Source organism: Danio rerio, chromosome 10, assembly GCF_052040795.2.
Source record: "Danio rerio strain M-AB ecotype USA chromosome 10, GRCz13ab, whole genome shotgun sequence".
Taxonomy (NCBI): Eukaryota; Metazoa; Chordata; class Actinopteri; order Cypriniformes; family Danionidae; genus Danio; species Danio rerio.
The window spans coordinates 4,266,414-4,283,830 of NC_141030.1; the positions used below are offsets into that span (position 1 = coordinate 4,266,414).

Genomic DNA, 17,417 nt, shown 5'->3' on the forward strand with positions numbered 1-17,417 from the left:
TTGAATCTTTTTCATTTTTATATTAACAAATTAAACATAACAGACAACAAAAAATGTTAAAGCATCAGTTAGGCCTACAAATTGAGCCTAATTTTCTATTTTCACTTGCTATGTTTCTATCAAAAAATGCAAATAAAATTTATGCGCAAAGTGAATTAATTTCAAGAGGAGCACGTGATAGGATTGACTACAGCTGATCCCTTTTACTAATCACTAACTAGCCAATCGGATCATTCCAAATGTAATATAAATCCAGCCTATATTTCATTCCTCATCTTTGTTTTGGAAATCCCCCCCCCCAAACCAATCCACCCCTTCTCCTCAACTCTAAGTTCGGGCGACACGGTGGCTCAGGGGCTAGCACTGTTGCCCCTGGTCGTTGATTTAAACGCTAGCTGAGCCAGTCCACACTCTCTATGTGGAGTTTGCATGTTCTCCCCATGTTCGTGTGGGTTTTCCCTGTACTCCGGGTTCCTCCTACAGGCAAAAACATGCAACAAAAGTTAAAGTCACAAGCACCTGCTACTTGTTGGCGGCATCGAGCCAACGGTCTATTCTTGGGAAGTTATCGAGAACTACCTGATCACGTATTCCTCCTAATGGGATGCCTATTGACTAGGCGGGAGCCTTGGGCTCATCTATTTCTGAGGTCAGGGTTCTCTATCAGGACAGCATGCCAAACCTGCTAAAACAGTCAAGCATTATCTAAGTGTAAACTCTTGAAAATGGAATATCGCAGTCCAAAGACATGCGGTACAGGTGAATTGGGTAGGCTAAATTGTCCGTAGTGTATGAATGTGTGTGGATATTTCCCAGAGATGGGTTGCGGCTGAAAGGGCATCCGCTGCGTAAGAATGTGCTGGATAAGTTGGTGGTTCATTCCGCTGTGGCAACCCCGGTTAAATAAAGGGAGTAAGCCGACAAGAAAATGATTGAATGAATTTTATTGTGAATTATTTTAAGGATCTGTAAGATAATTATTGTTCAATTTAATTAACATGATGTAAATAAATAAAGAATGAATGTAGAATGAATAAAATATAAGTGCTGTTAACAAACTACTTCCAAACGTTTCTTCCTATAGATTGTGCTTATTTATTTGTTTGTTTGTTCATCGTTTTATATAAGCATTTAACTTTATTTTAAATTTCAAGCCATGAAGCATACCACCAGGGGGCACTCAGCGTATTAACTAGTGTAACGACGACTGTAGGTGATCCATTAATTTAAGTAGTTTATGCTCATAAACACTCCCTACTGTTTGTGAATATTAACAGCAGTCCCTTCTGTTCATTTGCAGACAGTCGGGAGTATTTATGGCCTGGCAGTGTAGAGTTGCTCTGCTCAGCATTTCTGTTTTTAGCTCAAAGTAGTTTTAGTGTTCCCTATTATGTTTTTAGCAGCTACGTTGAACAGAGCCAATATGAAAGTACAAGCAGTACCAGCCATTACAAAACAGACCTGCAGGAGTGTCTTTCTTTCATCACAGGATTTGTGTGTCATGTTTGCTTGCAAGGATTTGTCTTCAAGCTAGCTTCTGTCTCAAGTTTGCTCACTGATAAATGAAGAATCATGGGGTTAAGTATTAATAATTAGCCGCTGAAGACTCGGGCTATTTTAGAGGAAATTTTTGTGAATAGAAAAGAGCTCTAATGGGCCCTCAGTGTCAGGATACCGGTTTGGCACTGGATCTAATTGGATTTACCACATGCTGGTAATCCTGCCTTGGCACATGAGTATTGACACTGAGCAGATGGGCAACCCCTCACCCATTTTGATATCCCCCCATCGCCTCCTGCTTCTCCATGCACAGAAGGACATGCTCGTGGCCTGTGACTCAAACCGAGCGAGCAAGTTCCCTCTAGAAGCCAAGCCACTCTATCAACAATCTCTCTGAAAACTGCTTTCATCTCACATGCTCACGATGTGTTTTCATTGGCGTCCTGTTCCCAGAGCACATTTTCAGGGCAGCCGGCATCTCTGACAATCCCACAAAGGGTCGCCACAGGCTTCCCAGTTTTGCCCAACTGACACGTCTTGTTTTCCCCTCATCCCAGCAGTTTTCCTTATCCCCAGTAGTTACCTCTGGTTTTCAAAGTCAAAGAAACCCTGTTAAAGCCAACTGGTGTGGACCACAATTAAAGTTTCCCATCGCTAGAGCCCTCAAACCCTTTTTCCATCAAAAGTAATCATTAGCCGTTTTCCTTGCCTGTTCCTCTACTTTCCCCCACATACTCTACTGGAACTGGAGAGGAGGGGATATAATGTTATGACGGTAATGATCATTTTGTGGAAAAGTGGCGAGACAACATTAGGGGGACCTAAAATTTGCAAGAGTCTCCCAGGACTGAGCAGATCTGACTGTTTTGTTTGCCTTTGCCTCATATCGGCATATCTATAGGGCGCAGAACTTTGATTATCTTCCATCAAGACTAGATCAGATCTCCTTTATTTAATTAAAAGATACTTCTACAAGCGTCAGTGGATTTTCCTCAGATCTTATTTCCTTTTTTTCATTTGGATGATCTGCTTAAGGTATGTTATAGTTTAGGGCTTTCTAAAATATAAAGTTAATCTTTAGCCTCTTTAACAGATGAAGAGGGATGCAGATTTCCATGGAGGTTAATGGTCGTGCCTCACAGACTTCAACGCATGGGAACCTGGCTGTGGCATACCAGGCTCTGGGTGCACACGATCGAGTGTTGCAACATTACCAGAATCATTTGAACATTGCTCGAGAGTTGAGGGACATCCAGAGTGAGGCTAGGGCTTTGGGTGACCTTTGATTTTCTTGCATCAAGACTAGATCAGATCTCCTTTTTTTAAATTAAAAGATACTTCTACAAGTGTCAGTGGATTTTCCTCAGATCTTATTTTATTTTATTTTTTCATTTGGATGGTCTGCTTAGGGTACGTTATAGTACAGGGCTTTCTAAAATGTAAAGTTAATCTTTAGCCTCTTTAACAGATGAAGAGGGATGCAGATTTCCATGGAGGTTAATGGTCGTGCCTCACAGGCTTCAACGCATGGGAACCTGGCTGTGGCATACCAGGCTCTGGGTGCACACGATCGAGTGTTGCAACATTACCAGAATCATTTGAACATTGCTCGAGAGTTGAGGGACATCCAGAGTGAGGCTAGGGCTTTGGGTGACCTTTGATTTTCTTGCATCAAGACTAGATCAGATCTCCTTTTTTTTAATTAAAAGATACTTCTACAAGTGTCAGTGGATTTTCCTCAGATCTTATTTTATTTTATTTTTTCATTTGGATGGTCTGCTTAGGGTATGTTATAGTTCAGGGCTTTCTAAAATGGAAAGTTAATCTTTAGCCTCTTTAACAGATGAAGAGGGATGCAGATTTCCATGGAGGTTAATGGTCGTGCCTCACAGGCTTCAACGCTTTGGAACCTGGCTGTGGCGTACCAGGCTCTGGGTGCACACGATCGAGCGTTGCAACATTACCAGAATCATTTGCACATTGCTCGAGAGTTGAGGGACATCCAGAGTGAGGCTAGGGCTTTGGGTGACCTTTGATTTTCTTGCATCAAGACTAGATCAGATCTCCTTTTTTTAATTAAAAGATACTTCTACAAGCGTCAGTGGATTTTCCTCAGATCTTATTTCCTTTTTTTCATTTGGATGATCTGCTTAGGGTATGTTATAGTTCAGGGCTTTCTAAAATGTAAAGTTAATCTTTAGCCTCTTTAACAGATGAAGAGGGATGGAAGATATCGAAAAGCCATTTCGGTTACGCCTTGAAGCATGATAAGCACAATTCAGCTGAATGAAATGATTCTTTTCTCCTTTACAGGAATCATTCACCAGATGAAAGGGGACTATGAGACTGCTCTGAAGCTGCACAAGGCTCATCTATCCATTGCCCAGGAGCTAAACGACTACGCTGCCCAAGGCAGAGCCTACGGAAACATGGGCAATGCTTACAATGCCCTCGGTGCTTTTGACCAGGCTGTGCGCTACCATCGACAAGAGCTGCAGATTTCCATGGAGGTTAATGATCGTGCCTCACAGGCTTCAACGCATGGGAACCTGGCTGTGGCATACCAGGCTCTTGGTGCACACGATCGAGCGTTGCAACATTACCAGAATCATTTGAACATTGCTCGAGAGTTGAGGGACATCCAGAGTGAGGCTAGGGCTTTGGGTAACCTGGGTAACTTCCACTGCTCTCGAGGTGAGTTTCCCCAAGCTGTACCCTACTACGAACAGTACTTACGACTTTCGCCGGACTTGCAAGATATGGAGAGTGAAGGCAAGGTCTGTCACAACTTGGGATATGCACACTACTGTCTGGGCAACTTCCAGGAAGCGGTGAAGTACTACGAACAAGACCTGGCACTTGCCAAGGACCTCCATGACAAGCTAAGTCAAGCCAAAGCCTACTGCAATCTGGGCCTGGCCTTCAAGGCACTTGGTGACTACACCAAGGCGGAAGAGTGCCAGAAGTACCTTCTTTCCTTGGCGCAGTCGCTAAACAACTCGCAGGCTCGTTTCCGTGCCTTGGGCAACCTGGGAGATATCTTCCTTTGTAAGAAAGACATTCCTGGCGCTGTTAAGTTTTACGAGCAGCAGTTATCCTTGGCACATAAGGTCAAGGACCGCAAGATGGAGGCGAATGCCTATGCCGCATTGGGAGCTGCCTACCGTATGCTACAGAAGTTTGACAAAGCCTTAGGATACCACACCCAGGAACTAGAGGTGTACCAGGAGCTGGGCGACATCCAGGGAGAGTGCCAGGCTCACGGGCACCTTGCAGCTGTATACATGTCACTTGGGAAGTACACAATGGCGTTCAAATGCTACGAGGAACAGCTTGAGCTCGGCCAACGTCTGAAGGACCCCAGCGTTGAAGCCCAGGTCTATGGTAACATGGGCATCACTAAAATGAACATGGGAGTAATGGAGGAAGCTATTGGATACTTTGAGCAACAGTTGGCAATGTTGCAGCAGCTCAGTGGCAATGAGGCTGTTCTGGACCGTGGTCGGGCCTACGGGAACTTGGGAGACTGCTACGACTCGCTGGGTGATTTCGAAGAGGCAATAAAGTATTATGACCAGTATCTCTCCGTGGCACAAAGCCTCAGCCATATGCAGGACCAGGAGAAGGCATACAGAGGTCTGGGTAATGGACACAGGTAAGAATTCAGTTTTTGTTATATGTTGTTTTAAATTGATGCCAAAGTAAACAATAATCCTTAATAGATTGAAGGTGGATCCCAGCAAGCATTTTTTAAGATGTCTAATAGACGTCTAAACATAGTCCTCTTGGCTAAAACAAGACTAAATTTGGGCTGTCAGTGAATATATAATAGACGTCTAAGTATAGGCCAAAACTAGACTAGTCATCAGATAAACAGAAATCAATGACTACACATATACAGTCTGTCTATTTGACGACTAGTATACATTTGGGATATTCTTAGATGCCTATTAGATTTTCACTGACAGATTTTCAAGTTTAGCCTTGTTTTAGCTAAGCTGTCTACATTTAGAAGTATATTAGACGTCTATTAAACACAAATTGTTTGCTGGGATCAAACCATCTTTGCATGATTGAGTAAAACATATAAATAACTTTAACAGAAGATACAACTGCTTAAAAAGCAACATTGTTAAAAACTTTGTTTTTATAAATTGCATGTTTTACATACATCACGGCACTGACGGATTTTCCCTTCACTATATTTTGTTCACTACTTATTTATTGTTAAACATCAAGTTGAAGGAAAGCTGCCAGTGTCGTCAGACATAATAGGCACTAGACTAGAATGTTATCAAATTTCTTAAGTAAGTTGCATCTGGTTTTATGCACATTTTGATCTTTTTCTTGCCTCAGGTTAAATAGAATTAAGTGAAATATCATTCGTACTTCTTTAAGCAATTGAAATGAATAGTTAACCCAAAATATAAAATCGCATATCATTAACTTTCATATTGTTTTAATCCCTTTTGACTTTGACCTGTGGAGAGACTGTAGGATATATATTGAACAGTGCTTTTGTCCTTACAGTGGAAGTCAAGAGAGATTCAGAAAAAAAATGTAAATATGTGATACATTATAAAAAGTGAAAACCTCGACTTGTTACACTTAAGTGATTTAAGTTTGACCAACTTAATTTATGACAGTTTTCAGTAACAAACTAGGTTAGTTCTTTTAGGTGTGACAAGTTTTAGTAATTTATTTAAGAAACTAGAATGGAAGAGGGCGGCGCAGTAGGTAGTGCTGTCGCCTCACAGCGAGAAGATCACTGGTTCGAGTCTCGGCTGTGTCAGTTGGCGTTTTTGTGTGGAGTTTGCATGTTCTCCCCGCGTTTGCGTGGGTTTCCTCTGGGTCCTCTAATTTCCCTAACAGTACAAAGACATGCGGTACAGATGAATTGGGTAGGCTAAATTGTCCGTAGTGAGTGAGTGTGAATGAGTGTGTGTGGATGTTTCCCAGAGATGGGTTGCGGCTGGAAGGGCATCTGCTGCGTAAATTCATGCTGGATAAGTTGGCGGTGAGTTCCGCTCTGGCGACCCCAGATTTATAAAGAGACTAAGCTGGAAAGAAAATAAATAAATGAATGAATGAATCAGTACACACAGTACAAATCATTCAATAAAATATTGTTAACATAATAGTAATAGTTAAAATATTTTATTACATTTCTAATAATTTCCTTTCCATGCCATGTTAATATAATGATAACAATACTTCCTGCACCTTTTGTGTCCAGTACAAGTATTGTTCACTAATAATAGTGAGCAATACTTATACTTGCCATAAATGAATTACTAAAACTTGTTGCACCTAGGCGACTAGGTAGTGCTGTCGCCTCACAGCAGGAAAGTTGCTGGCTCGAGCCTCGGCTGGGTCAGTTGGTGTTTCTGTGTGGAGTTTGCATGTTCTCCCCGTGTTCGCGTGGGTTTCCATCCGGGTCCTCTAGTTTCCCCCACAGGTCCATAAATATGCCGTACAGGTGAATTGGATAGGCTAAATTGTCCATAGTGAATGAGTGTGAATGGATGTTTCCCAGAGATGGGTTGCGGCTGGAAGGGCATCCGCTGCGTAAAACATATGCTGGATAAGTTGACGGTTAGTTACACTGTGGCGACCCCCAGATTTATAAAGGGACTAAGCCGAGAGGAAAATGAATGAATGAATGTTACACCTATTGAAAACTGTCGTAAATTAAGTTTGTTAAACTTAATTCATTTAATTGTAACGTCACCGTAATTCGTTTCAGTTTTCACTCCTTACAGTGTAGTGGATTTTGACGGAATTTTCATTTTTGAGAGAACTATTGCTGTAAATGTTAATGATGACAAGTCTCGGTGTAATGTTGTGTCATTTATTAGCATTTTCAGACATCTGAGTTCGCAAACAGGCCACATGGACATGTTTCAATTTGAGAGAGGTGCTCACTGTGTCAGGGGGCACGTGGAATGACACTGTGGGGTCAGCAGGCAGACACCGAACACTCTCACAACACACAACAGATTGAAAATGCTTTTGTTTTGAATGAGAGCACGACCCCTACCTTCAACACGCATGCTAACATGACAGAGTGGACACGTGGATGCATACAGAATAGATAATTGTTGTGCTTCTCACACACGAGTGTTGGAAGTGTTGCTTGAATCAGCAACATACTGTAATATCTGAAAATAGATAAACATCTTATTTTTTAATTGAATGTTATATAGAATGTTAAATGATATACAGCGTAATTTACTTGTTATGTGTGTGTAACAAAGCCATCATAGGCTCATTCTGAAAACGTAGCCCTATATACATTTCTGGAGATTGTGAATTATGTAGCCAGAAGTACGTATGCCCGTATTTCGTCTTTAAAACGAACACTACAGGGCGGTATGATGCCATTCCTTTACACGCTTACCAGCTTATCTCCGTATTAGAGTTTAGATTCATAATTTAAAATGATCAAGCATTAATTACTTAATTAGCCTAATTGGGTGGAAAGTTATGCCATCATTTGAAATATTATACAAGTATTTTAGCAAAGTCGGCCTAATCAAGACCTGAAGATCTACAACAGATTGAGCTATGAAGTAACTCGGCACTCCTTGTTAGATTTAAAATGTCGTTAGAATTTTTAAAAGATGCTCGCTCAGCTGTTTAACTGTCAGCTTATGATTTGAATACAACGCGGAAGAAAGTAGTTCCTCATACAAAAGGGTTTTTGAGACTCTCCATGTTTTATTTAGTTTTCATATACACAATTATGCCGTTAAACTGTTGTATAAACGGAATATCACACTTGTAGCTAGGCCTGTGGCCTCGCGCCAACGCACGCCTCCCACCAGTGCCGATATACAGCCATATTGCACTGCTACTCATGTGATATTGCTCATATATATATATATATATATATATATATATATATATATATATATATATATATATATATATATATATATATATATATATATATATTCAAGACACTTCTATACAGCTTAAAGTGACATTTAAAAGCTTTAACAAGCTTAATTGGGTTACCTAGGCAAGTTAGGGTAATTAGGCAAGTTATTGTATAATGATGGTTTGTTCTGTAGACTATCGACTAAAATATTGCTTAAGGGGGCTAATAACATTGACCTTAAAATGGTTTTGCAAGAATTAAAAACTACTTTTATTCTAGCCGAAATAAAACAAATAAGACTTTCTCCAGAAGAAAAAATATTATAGGAAATACTGTGAAAAAATTCTTTGCTCTATTAAACATCATTTCAAGAGTTCACACCTAGCTGATGATCTATAACAGCTTGTTTGGCATGCTGTTCTGGGAGAGAGCCCCGTGCTCAAGGGATCCTCCCGTTGGCAGAGCGAGAGGGGAGCCTGAGCTCGGTGGATCTCAGAACTTCCCGGCTGTGGTAGCTAAGGAAACGAAAGGGTTAGACAAATGCTTGATTGTTATATGTGTTGAATGTCTTTGGATGGTGGGAGGAAACCGGAGAACCCGGGGAAATCCCACGCGGACACGGGGAGAACATACAAACTCCTCACAGAAACGCCCATCGGCTGGCAGTGTTCTTGCTGTGGGGCTCACAGTGCTAACCACTGGGTGGCCGTGCTGCCCGACCAGAGGTAAAGGAGGAGAATGTGGGGGGGTGGGGGGCGGGGGGTCTTCCAAACGAAGATAAAATTAACTGAAAACTGTGGTTATTTATAGTAGCTTATGGTTCATATGATTGGAAGATAGTGATTAGCAAATACGAGACCAGCCGTGATAAATCATAAGCACGTGATCCTCTCGAAATTAGTTTATGAATAAACTTCATAAAATGATTTTGACAGTAGACAGGATCGTTACTGGCCCGATCGGGCCACTGCTGCCTTGTCACTAAAGTTTAATTTGCCTGTGACTATTTGTCAATTGCATGCAAATACAGTTTAAGAATTGAGAAACAGTTTGTGGTTTCAAGCCTTCAAATGCTACCTTCTTGGTTCTTCTTATCTGATTGGATGTTGTGAGCATGTTTTTAGAACAGCGAAGAGACAGCAACATGGCAGTAACATCAAATGATGATGCTAAAGGAAAACATTTGTTTCTAACGTCTTGGAAGCAGACATATACGAGCGTACACCATGACTAAAAAAATTAAGTGATGTACAGTTTGCCGTCAGTTTGGCCGGTCTTTAGCCATCTTTTATTTCAAAACACTTTGAATTAGATTTACAAACATTTTGACACGTTTTTGCTTTATTTGTGGATAAGAAATAGCTTTAATTTTTTTTTTTTGGTGGGGCCAGTGAAAATATTGGCAGGGCAAGTAAAAATCTGAACCACTGGTCCGATTGGGCCAGTAGAAAAAATCCTTAGCGTTGAACCTTGTATATATATATATATATATAAATATTTGTTTTTAATTCCACCTCATAGCCTTATAGAAATCATTCTTAATACACAATACATACGCCAAAGGGAGTTAATATGCGCATGGTTATATGCTTGATATGCAGTCCTCAGCGTGATCCACACCACACATCCATTTTAATTACCACCCAATCAACCCTTTAAGCGTTCCAGCTCCTGTCGCAAACCCTTCGCGGCTTCTGCTTACCTACATTCACCACGAGTATATGGGCATCAAAATATGATGAATGGTTTGCTGCAGGGGCCTGTCAAAGCTCAGCGCTGCGGATTGTGTGGAGAGAACTCACACCGGGCCTGCATTGAGCCAACCTGATCCAATCCAAACCATGCACCATCCTTCCCACAGTCCCATGGGAGAGCAAATTACACACGGCTGTGACAATGCACTTCACAGGAGAGGAGCTTTACCTCAGATAGCGGCGAAGAATCCAACGAGAACCTCATTAAAGGATCGCGTTAAAAGCTATTTGTTTCATTTATATTGAAATGAGGCAGGGCCTTTCAACAAGACTGATGTTGCTGTAATTTCAAGTGACAGGACAACAAGGGGTAATGATGCATCGCTTTTATGCTACCTAAGTAGTGAGCGAGTCCCCGGCCTGTGTGAATTAAGCCTGGTTTTGTTATTCCACAGAGAGCCGGGCTCCTGCGATGGATGAGACCACATTTCTCATTCGAAATGAAGTTGCGTTGGAGCGGTCCTGCCACTCGCGTGCTTCTCGAATAGCTCGTATCGATCTCGAGCACGCAGTCCCCCGTGATTCCCTCACATTTAGTATTTTGGCACTATTAAATTAGACTTGTAGTTTCTCATTTTGAGATTCTGTTTCATGTGAGAAGGCTGCTGTTAAAAGGAATACATACATCTCAGAATGACTTGCTGTTAGCAAGTAAACATCTGGCATGGAATTGGAATTTACATCGCGCTTAGTTTGATTTAAACACACCACCGTCTGGAAGCAGAAACACTCGCAACTAATATCGCAATAAGATGTAGCACCGAGTAAAAATATTCTTTCTTTTTAAAAAGTCTGACTGGATTAAATAGACTTACTTATGCCTGCAACTCTCACATGGTCGCCACTGAAACTAAGTAGAAGACCACATGGGAAAGCTAAGTTGCTGCTGGCAGTGGTGTTAGTGAGACCAGCAGGGGGTGCTCAACCTGCAGCTGTGTGGTAGAGATCTGCGTGGGACTAAATTTTGAATCCCGCACCCGCCAGGTTTTAGCCCGAACCCGACCACTCCCGCTTATTTTCAGCATTTGTTGTCCCGCCGCTCCGTTTTCTACCCGCCGCACCCGTTCCCGCTAATGGACTGGGGGGAGAACAAAACTGAAAACCACCCAGCTATAGAGTACAGACAGCGTATAACACGCTGTCTGTATAAACACACACAAGCACAAGCAAGTGACACACACACACAGACAGCGTCTCGCTCTCTCTTTCATGCACACACACAGAGAGAGAGAGCACAAGCTCTCTCTCTCTCTCATTCGCACGCACACATAGACAGCAACAAACAAGCTAAACGCAGCATCAAGCTGTCTCTTTCACACACATACATACGCATGCTCACTCGCTCGGGAGTGGGGAGTCGGGAGCGATATTGTTGAACTGCCCGCTCCCGTCCAAAATTAAACCCGTTACCGACCACTCCCGCGCAGGGCCGGAGCAAGCTGAACTGCCGCTCTAGGCAAAGGACGGTTATGCCGCCCTCAACCCTAAAGTGAAAGAGAGGGGGGGTGTGGAGGGAGCTGTCGCGGACGCCGCTGCCCTCTTTATTTTGCTGCCCTAGACGCGGATATAACTGAGGGCGCGGGTGGTGAGGGCAGTGTCGCAGACGCCGACCTAGACGCAGATATAACTGAGGGCACGGGTGGTGAGGGCAGTGTCGCAGACGCCGACCTAGACGCGGATATAACTGAGGGCACGGGTGGTGAGGGGTGAGGGTTGTGTCGGGGATGCCGCCCTCTGTATTCTGCCGCCCTAGGCGGCCGCCTAGGTCGCCTCTATGGACGCGCCGGCCCTGCTCACGCGCTTTATTCGGAAATTTATTTATATGCAGACCTCTACTGTGTGGGTCCTAACACCCCAGTCAGGGCTCGAAATCGACTTTCTTACTTGGTAGCACCGGTGCTCCCAACCTGAAATATTTAGGAGCACCAGAAAAAATTTAGGAGCACCCACCAAAAATGAATGATATATATGACAAGTTGTATATTAAGGGATTTATCAATTGGGACTAACAAAACCCAGAAACAACTATCTAACTAATGTTGTGATGACTTAATATTTGTGCAATAATTCCAAAATGAATGAAATATATTATTTATTTATTTATTTTTTTACATCGTCCAGTGGTCAAAAGTTTTGGCACCCCTACACTGTTTTGGGGAAATATCTCTTGTATATCACTATTTTATTCCCGTTTTTTAACATAAAATAAATTATATATATATATATATATATATATATATATATATATATATATATATATATATATATATATATATATATATATATATACATACATACATATATATATATATATATATATATATATATATATATATATATATATATATATATATATATGTATGTATGTATGTATGTATATATATATGTATATATGTATGTATGTATATATATATATATATATATATGTATGTATGTATGTATGTATGTATGTATATATATATATATATATATATATATATATATATATATATATATATATATATACATACATACATACATACATACATACATATATATATATATATATATATATATATATATATATATATATATATATATATATATATATATATATATATATATATATATATATATATATATATATAAATGGTGATATACAAAAAAAGATATCACACCAGAAGAGTTTAGGGGTGCCAATACTTTTGACCACTGTCTAGGATGTTAAAAAACGGGAATAAAATAGACATACAAGAGATATTTCCCCTGAAAAGTTTAGGGGTGCCAATATTTCTGACCACTGTAAAGGATGAAAACAAAGTACTCAAAATGTCACGCTCAACCTAATTGTTTTACAGTTAGTCCGTCTAAATATTTTGTATCTCCATTGCTCTACTCTGTGTAATATGCTCTTCCGCTTTGTTTATCAGGGCGATGGGGAACCTTCAGCAGTCTCTGGTGTGTTTTGAGAAGCGGTTAGTGGTGGCGCATGAACTTGGAGAGTGTGGGGGAAAAGCTCAAGCTTACGGAGAACTGGGCAGCTTGCACAGCCAGCTGGGGAACTACGAGCAGGCCATCTCATGCCTGGAACGGCAGCTCGGCATCGCCCGCGACACCCAAGATCGATTGCTGGAGGGTGACGCCAGCTGTGGCCTGGGCGCTGTTTATCAGCTGATGGGCGAACACGACACAGCTCTTCAGTTTCACCAACTGGATCTCCAGATCGCAGAAGAGACAGGCAACGCCAGCTGTCAAGGTCGGGCCTACGGTAATCTCGGACTCACTTATGAGTCTCTGGGAAATTTCGAGCGAGCAGTGGTTTACCAGGAGCAGCATCTGAGCATCGCAGCACAGACCAATGACCTGGTGGCCAAAACTCTGGCATACAGCAGCCTGGGACGAACACATCACGCTCTGCAGAACTACTCACAGTCCGTCATGTACCTGCAGGAAGGTAAGAGAGACTCAAAACATGATACATCTTTATTTTATTTCTTTTTAAAGGGCCATGAAACCCCTTTGTTTCAGCAGGGTGTTTTCACACCTCTTCTTTGGAAAAAGTCAGAAAAGTGGGTGTGTCCAGCTCTGTTTAGGGGGGAGTGTCGGAGGAAGAAAAGAGGCATGGTGTGGGAGTGTCTATTTGGGCGCGCTGATTTTCAGAGTCCCACAGGGGACAAAGTGACTGTGTTTACATGGACATCTGTAGTCGAATTATTTGCCAAATTATTAAATGGTGGACTTTAACTGCAGTTTGGCTCTTTCATTCAGGGAATTCATTCATGTCCCTCGCGACAAACGAGATATTTGATTCGAGGAACTGCTGTAAGCGTGTATTTTTTTATGCAATGTTTGATCCCACACGGCAAATGAGAGAAAAAAAATCCTCCGCATTTCCCGGAAACATAGATGCACACGGCAGATAGTGTCAGAAAGCCGCGTGTGTTATTCCGGTCACTAAATGCGGTGAAAATCCTACACGAGTTTGGTTGTGGTGCTAACATGTTTACACTCGGTGCAGTAGTTTATTCGATACAAACAAGCTGAATAAACAAAGAGCACTGGTCGCTCACTTACCAAATCTGTAGACAGGACAATCCACAGCAACTAGAGCCGCGTCTTTATGAAGAGAAGACTACAAGCGAATCCGGATCTCAGCGTTTGCAGATGAGAACAGCTCTCAGGTAAACAATAATCCTCCTTAGACACGTAAGTTTATTGTTGTCGAGCGTCGCGTACACTGTTAATCCACACGTGACTCCAGCTGCGCTCTCACAGAGAGAAAATGAAAACAAAACTTAACTGCAGCAAACTATAAAAGCAACACTTCACGCTTGTTTTGCCAACACAACGTGGCGTGTCTGTCAACAAAACAATGTGACAGTAATGAATATTAATGAAGTTGCACAATAGAGCGCGCTGATTGGTTTGAACCAAGCTTTACTCATGCATTAATGTGGCACACTGTAAGACGTAATAAGACGCACTCTGGCACAGACGTCCAGTCTGCACGCTGGAATACACGCTATTATCTCATCACATTAACACATATACGACTGTCAACAGCTCAAAAAATGTGTTTTGGTGTTTCGTGACCCTTTAACACTAGAACCACAGAGGCCATTTTGACTCATATATATTAACATTAAATGTCGCCTACCAGTTGTTGCCTATTATATGTCTATGGAAGGAATGCGTCAATAGTGCCGCCTTTTTAGTACAGGGTAAAAAAAATCAGATGTTTTACAATTCAGATGTTTAATATTCAAGCTAAGAAATTCAAATTCAAGTTAAGAAATTAAAATTCAAAACATTTTTTTATGGCATATAATATTCAGTTCTATTAACTTACAATTGTTAATAATTCAAATGAACACAACCCAAATTCAGATTGTTTTGGCATATTATTAGCTCCATAATTAGTAAATAGTATTAATATTACATAGGTAAACATTAGGTGAGCAGGTTAAATTGTAACCTGTGTCCTAACAACACGCTGAACGATGAGATTTGCAGTGATGAGCAATTTGGCTGTTTGCACCAGACGAAACACGAAATACAGCTATTCAGAAGCACAGAATAGTGCACTCACTGCACTCCAACAAAAGGATAAGGTTTTTAATCTGATTAATACATATTCAAACTCTAACATTATTATATGTACATGTTGGATGATTAATATTTGTCAACTCGGCTTGAACTGAGTCACTGTTCTGAAGTTCAATTTTACATGTTTTGTATTTTATTTTCAATAATCTGCTGCTGCTTTCAGTAGTTTGGCAATAAATAAAATAAAATTTAATTAAAATAAAATAAAATTAAATAAATGTCATGTAAAATGGCACGCAAACTCACATTATTAGCATTTAACACGGAATAAAACACATGAGGTGATCGTTGTTCACCTGTGAGAAATAGAAGCCGTTACTAAAATATGTATTTCAGGTGTTGGTTAGGACAAAAATTAATTTTAGTATGAAAAATACTTCTTCTATCACGTGGTGTTGCTTTTAATATGAAAACAGTTCAAATCAGCCTTAAATCAAACTCGATAGTCAGGCAAACTCGCATCAATCTGGCAACCTTCACTTACGTGGACTCATCAGAGGAGGAGCCGAGTGAAAATGTGTTTCCATTCAGGGGTGCAGTACCTAATTCAACCACTGGGTGGGTGTCAAACCTACATGCTGCATCTTTAACCCGTTTGTTTATTTAGGTATGGTACTATAGATGATATAGATATAGATCAGCTATAGATCATTTTGCTTATGATTTATTGCGGTATGAACGTAACGTTTAAACTGCAGAGCTCATGTTTACGCATTCAGGAAGACATCTGGTGGTTCGCTCCCACAAGAGGTCATTGAAATTCAGCTCATTTGTTTGGCTCCTGATGCCACACTGAACTGGAGCGCGTTATCAATCGACCGTATGTTGCTATAATAATCCTGTTTGAGATGGATGGATGAGCGCTCTCTCCATGAATTTTCCTCTGGTTTTTGTTGGAAAAAGGCTTGTAGCTGAATCGCTCATGTCTCTCAGTAAAAAAAAAAAGACTGTGTCGTCTCATGCTGGTCTTTCTGGAATGACTTTCTGTCAGCCGTCGGGAACAGAGTGGCTCACGGGCGGCCCGTACGCTCAGTGATGCTCTAATCACCTTCATCCAGGACTTTTGACAATTACCACACTAGTTCCCTCCTGTGAGGAGAATAGGAAAAGGCCAGATAGACGTGGATCCTGTCTCAAAGCCTTTACACCAAAGGCCACTGTGTCCCTCCGTCTGACAGCCAATTAACTAAGAGTGGCGACGACGGACGGGTGGAAAACGCTTACCTCAGTTTGTGGGATTCCAGTTGTGTAGAGGCTGACACATGAAGAACGCTTGAGCGATTTGTTGGTTGTGTGGCTGATAATGAAGCAATTTGATTAGTGCCGCACTGAAATTATGCCTATGCAAAAATATATAGAGTTGAAGTCAGAATTATTAGCCCTCCTGAATTATAAGCCCCATCCCCTCACAAATCAACAGATTTTTTTACTTAACACATTTCTAAACATAATAGTTTTAATCACTCATTTCTAATAACTGATTTATTTTATCTTTGCCATGATGACAGTAAATATTATTTGACTAGATATTTTTCAAGATACTAGTATTCAGTTTAAAGTGACATTTAAAGGCTTAACTAGGTTAGCGAGGTGAGTCAGGGTAGTTAGGCAAGTCATTGTAAGGAAAAAGTGAGGCTGCCTTCAGGCATGTATCAATGTATCTGCATTCAGGCATGTATTCAATGGATTTAGGCATGTAGACATGGTCAAGACCATCTGCTGCAGTTCAAACCGAGCATCAGAATGAGGAAGAGAGGTGATTTAGGTGACTTTGAACGTGGCATGGTTGTTGGTTGGCTCAGAACCTGCTGATCTACTGGGATTTTCATGCGCAACCAAACTAGGGTTTACAGAGAATGATCTGAAAAAGAGAAAATATTCTGTCACACCTGTTGCAGTGCCCTAGTTTGGACACTTGAGGGCACTTGTTTGTTTTGTAGTTTTACTTCATTTCCCATAATCCTTTGTTTCGCTGATTGTGTTATGTTACAGCTGTTTCATGTTTGTTAATTGAGTCCTGTCTTTATAAACCCTCTTGTTCTCTGTTTTAGTTGCCTTAGGATTATGTCACGAGTGGGGGAGAATCACACAACGCAAAAAATCCAAGTGCAGCAATTATAACAAAGACTAAGGTTTCCAAAAAGACAAAGTTTGCCAAAAGATAAAGGTTTCCAAAACTTGCACAGAACTAAAAG

At 41.0% G+C, this 17,417-nt stretch overlaps 1 protein-coding gene and 1 long non-coding RNA gene across 5 annotated transcripts in view; one reads left to right on the forward strand and one right to left on the reverse strand.

Moving 5' to 3' along the window:
* Positions 1 to 17,417, forward strand: part of ttc28 (tetratricopeptide repeat domain 28) — a 500,907-nt gene that overhangs the window by 428,618 nt on the left and 54,872 nt on the right. For all 4 annotated transcript variants that reach the window (XM_087269938.2, XM_087269939.2, XM_087269940.1 and 1 more), the window contains 2 exons: positions 3,814 to 5,155; positions 13,047 to 13,570. In XM_087269938.2, the coding sequence (XP_087126064.1) occupies positions 3,814 to 5,155; positions 13,047 to 13,570 (1,866 nt within the window). The remainder of the gene's footprint in view (positions 1 to 3,813; positions 5,156 to 13,046; positions 13,571 to 17,417) is intronic.
* The window catches only part of LOC147834968 (uncharacterized), a 722,499-nt gene that overhangs the window by 176,607 nt on the left and 528,475 nt on the right, over positions 1 to 17,417 (reverse strand). The gene's annotated exons all lie outside the window — the stretch shown is intronic.